The sequence below is a fragment of the Hydra vulgaris genome, chromosome 10 (assembly GCF_038396675.1).
Source record: "Hydra vulgaris chromosome 10, alternate assembly HydraT2T_AEP".
NCBI lineage: Eukaryota > Metazoa > Cnidaria > Hydrozoa > Anthoathecata > Hydridae > Hydra > Hydra vulgaris.
In genome coordinates, this window is record NC_088929.1 from 42,618,440 (window position 1) to 42,623,636 (window position 5,197).

Below are 5,197 nucleotides of genomic sequence, written 5' to 3' on the forward strand. Positions count from 1 at the left end.
GTCCAGTAAATACAAAGTCTAGTGCTAGTGTTCCAGAAGACTGGATAAAAATATTTAGTGAAGCACGAAAACATCCTACACCATTTAACGTGACTGATGTTAAACAGGATCTGGTCAAAAACTTCTCCGGCTTTCTAAGGCCATTGTATAAGAAAGGCTGCCCATTCCCCACGCGCCCCATTCGGGAAATGGTTTTTAACAAGGATGAAGGTCCAGGGACCGTTTGTCACAGAGACTCATGGAACGGTATTTTCTTGAAAACAAACATCATTGTTCCAACGAGAAAAAAACTATTTTTCAGTATGCACAGCAGTGCCAGTAGCTTTGTATGAAGACAGACTGACTATATCAGCTGCAAAGTACAAAGACCTCCAAGTCCTCAAAAAATTTACCACCAATGAGGCATTCTATGATGCTCTGCCGTATGACGATAAAGTTGAAGATGAGGGTCAAGACCAGTGAATGTTCATGCATTTTTTATTTTTTTATTTGTTTAAAATAAAAAAATTTTAAAAATTAATGGTTTTATATAGTTATTTCTTATGTGTTACAATAGAAAAACAGACAAAGTCCTAATCAACGGAAAAAACAGCAGAGTCCAATCTGAACACATTTTGAAAAAACAAAATTTTCCATGAGCTAACATGATTTTCAGAATATTTATTTGTTAAAATTTGATGCTTAAATGGATGACCTTCCCTTAAAAATTAAAAGAATTGACAGTTTCTCACATAATTTGTAATAAAAAGGTTTCAAACCTTTAATTTAGGTTTTCTCAAAATGTGAAAAATGTGACTCTGCTGTTTTTCCATTGTGCTCTTCATATATATATATATATATATATATATATATATATATATATATATATATATATATATATATATATATATATATATATATATATATATATATATATATATATATATATATATATATATATATATATATATATATATATATATATATATATATATATATATTTATATATATATATATATATATATATATATATATATATATATATATATATATATATATATATATATATATATAAGTTATCTAAGTTATCAAAGTAGCCAAAAGTTTTTTAAGACCTTGTTGAGGGTGTTGTTTAATTCTTTTGTCTTTTTAGCTTGTTCTTGTCAGATACTGGAGGTGCAGTTAAAAGATGTGCGTACAGCAATCAAGACAAAATTAAACATTGTGTTGAAAGATAAAAAGATTTAAATTATGAAAAATGTTATAAGAATATACATAGATCATGTATATTTTTATAACATTTATGTAACATAGTGTGTTTCTCTCTTTAATTATTGTTTAATATTTAGAGTTATTTGTTTATATATACACTTTTTATTGTTTCTTCCAATAGAAATTTTTACTTATAAAACTTTCTCCAGGTGCAATATCTTTAAAAAGCAATATTTAAAAAAACCCTATTCAAATGTTTTTTTTTTAATAATTTTTCTTTTAATTAGTTGGTTAATTTTAGATTTGTTAAATTTTTTTAAATTAGTTTAAATGTTGGGACACCTTGGACTTTAGAATTATTATATTTCTGACCAACATAAAATTTTTTACCTAAACTCAATGCTTATGTTTTAACCTAACTAGGCTTTGACTCGGCTAACTTTAACTTAGATTATAAGCCAACATTATGTGCTGGAAACTGGGAGCACATATATCTATTCACAAAAGCCAAGATCTATAGCGAAAGGTTTAAAACCCAAAAAAAAAACTTTTTTTTTTCCGGCCAACCTTGAGCATTATGAGCATTTACAGGGTGCGTAAAAAGTTGCGTAAAAAGAGCCATTTTTTTATACCGTTATAAACAAGGTAGACAAACTTTTTACGCACACTATGCAGTTTTTCAGATTTTACATAATGTAACCCCATTTGTAAACAATGTTTGTATTGTTTTTTAGGAAAAATGTCTGAACTCAGATCCGCTATTATTCGTCTATTTGAGCAAGGAAGAAGAATGAAAGAAATGAACGTTTCAACAAGACGGTGCACCTTCTCACAAAGCTATACAGACTCAAACTTGGCAGGAAGAGAACTTTCCCTATTTTATCAAAGTTGACATCAGCTCTCAGAGACAGATTGGAGAATGGCCATCAAACTCACCAGACTTGAACCCGTTGACTACTCGTTTTGGAGTATTCTAGAGATCAAAGCTTGAATGAAACCCCATCGATCAATTAAAGAGTTAAAAAAAGACCTGATTAAAGCCTGGAAAGAAATCCCAATGGCAACAATTGCTAAAGCTGTGGATGATTTTCCTAAGATGTTAAAAAAGTGCATTCAGGTAGAGGGAGGACATTTTGAGAATATGTAACTATGTCTGACGAACTGTGTACATACATTCATAACCTGTTTTGCAAATGAAATATACTGTGTTTTGTAAATGAAATACTGTGTTTTGCGAAATATTTTGCTACGACACTGTTTAACATACATATAACCCGAGCTGTAGCTAAGCAAAGATTTATACGTAGATTAAGAAATAAAACTTGTGGTGATTGGAGCCTGGAAAAAAAAACCCTAAAACATTTACCATCTCTACCCCAAATGTGAGGACATCAATTTAGTAGCTTATTTTTATAATTTTCTTACACTAATTTAAGTCGACAGGTTTTAAAATTTAAAATTCAAAGGTTATGGTTATATAAATTTTACACCTAAACCAAATAAGGCTGTTGTTTCAGCATTTTCCTAAACATTCTAATGTGATATAAACAAGAATATACTTAAGTTTGGCACTTAAGTATGTTTTATTTACCAAAAGTATATTTATTAACCAAAATCATCGGTTTTACATAATAATATTATTAGGTAACCAAAAAAGTTCGTGCGGTTTTTGGTAATTGAATTGTTTTTAGCATTTTTTACAACACCCACATCGCACAAGGCAAGTAGCTTTGTTGCGTAATAGAACGCGTGTGTCACGCGCAGTTGCTGCATACATAGTGTAGGCTTGTAACGAGCTTACAGGAAAGGTTTTGTGTAAAGAAAGGATGGCAACCCAACCAACGATTATTCGATCTTGCTTACTTTACGAGTTCAAACTTGGAAGGAATGCAACACAAGCGGCCAAAAACATCTGCACAGCATTTGGAGAAGGTACAGTAAGTGAACGCACAGCACAGAAGTGGTTTCAACGATTCTCTTCGGGAGATGAGTCCATCGAAGACCTGCCGCGTTCTGGACGCCCATTGTTGGTTGATAAGGATGAACTGAAGGACGCTGTCAAGTCTGACTCCAGCCAAACTTGCCAAGAACTTGCAGTGAGGTTTGCTGTGAGTGTTGAAACCATCCGCCTGCATCTGCGTGCGATTGGGAAAGCGTGGAAGCTGAGTCGGTGGGTTCGGCACAAATTGTCGATCGACAACAAGAAGCAACGGCTTACGATCTGCACATCACTCTTATCACGCCACAATGTTGAGCCTTTTCTTGATCGTTTATTGACATGCGACGAAAAATGGATTGTGTACAACAATACCAAGCGTTGCTACCATTGGTTGTCCCCCGATGACCCCATCCCAAAGACACCCAAGCCCAATCTCCACGAGCGGAAGGTTTTGCTCTGCATTTGGTGGACTACAGCTGGTGTGGTGCATTACGAGCTGCTCCCAACAGGCCAAACCATTACTGGACTGGTCTACTCAGCACAGCTGCAACGAGTTCACGACCTGTTGCTTGTAAAGCAGCCTGCACTGGTGCACAGGAGAGGAGTTCTGCTTCTCCACGACAACGCGAGACCGCACACCGCTCGCGTGACTCAGGACAAGCTCCAAAGCCTTGGTTGGGAGAGTTTGCCTCATCCACCATACTCGCCAGACCTCTCCCCTACTGATTTCCATTTTTTCCTTTCCCTGGGAAATCATTTAAAAGGACAGCAGTTCCGAGACCAGGACGCGGTTGAAATGGAGTTGAAAGCTTTTATAGACTCAAAGGACCGAGAATTTTTTAGAAGTGGAATAAATAAGCTTGTTTTACGTTGGGAAAAGGTTTTAGATGCTAATGGTGACTATTTTGATGAATAAATGTACTTACTTTTGTCGTTTTGTGTGTTTTTATTATATACGGAAAAACCGCACGAACTTTTTTGGTTACCTGATAATATTACATCTCAGAGTTTACGCAACTAGACATCATTATATTATTGGTTACCATAAAGTCTTTAAATGAGTTTAACAACTCATATATTATAAAATCTCATATAATAAAATTAACTTGTTAAAATACCTCATTTGTTCGTAGCTATTAATAATACTAGTAGTTAAAGACGCTGTTGATTAAGTAATTTTAATAGGTTTGGTGAGAAAAGGATTTTCATATTATGAAACTTTTATACATCGCTTTTAACGTGGTATAATACCACGCAATACTTGTATTTAAATCCATTTAAAGTTAAATCTTGTATTTTGTTTAATTTACATTTTCATGGATAAAAATTTTTTTATACCATTTTATTTATATGTTAAAAAAATAAAATTATTCAAAATTTCTGTTATTTATGCAATATTTCTTCTGTTTTAGTATGTTATTTTAGAAAAAGTTTCACCTTTTTCTAAAATAACATACTAAAACAGGAGAATTTGGTGCTTCAGATACATATATTTTAATTTTTTAGAAATATTCCAAAAAAATACAAAACTATAATTGTCAACTAAAAAAAGGTTATTAAACTCAAACTTCAGAAAAACACACGATCATCAATTTTTAATGACAAGTTTTTAATGACTTTATTATGTACGAATATTTACAGGCTTGGCAATAAGACTATTTTTGTCTTCTTCTTTTCCCCGTCTGTCGTGTATTTTACAAAAGAAAATTAATAATTTGTAACGGCAAATTTAGAAAAATAAAAAACTATAAAAATTAAAAATCCATCACTGTATTAAAGAATGTCTCTATGTAATAAAAAAAAAAAAACAACCAATGACGAAATCATATTTGAAAAAAAATTAATTTGATAATTATCAAATCCCCTTTAAATTCCCTAAATAATTGGGGAGGTTGCTCAAAATTTATATGTTCATAGTTTTTAGAACACTAAGAGTTTATAACATGACATTAGAGACTTGTTAATGAACTTAAATTTAGTTTAAAATGTTAAAAACATGTATTTATAAATGGTATAAACTCATCACTCTCACACCAATGGCATAAAGGGGACGTCAACATTTTAAGG

The 5,197-nt window shown here is 32.1% G+C and overlaps 1 protein-coding gene across 1 annotated transcript; it reads left to right on the forward strand.

Moving 5' to 3' along the window:
- Window positions 1-3,017: 3,017 nt before the first annotated feature.
- Window positions 3,018-4,046, forward strand: LOC136086363 (histone-lysine N-methyltransferase SETMAR-like). The gene has a single exon (XM_065808659.1). The coding sequence runs from the start codon at window positions 3,018-3,020 to the stop codon at window positions 4,044-4,046; it is 1,029 nt and encodes a 342-aa protein (XP_065664731.1).
- The last annotated feature ends 1,151 nt before the right edge of the window (window positions 4,047-5,197 follow it).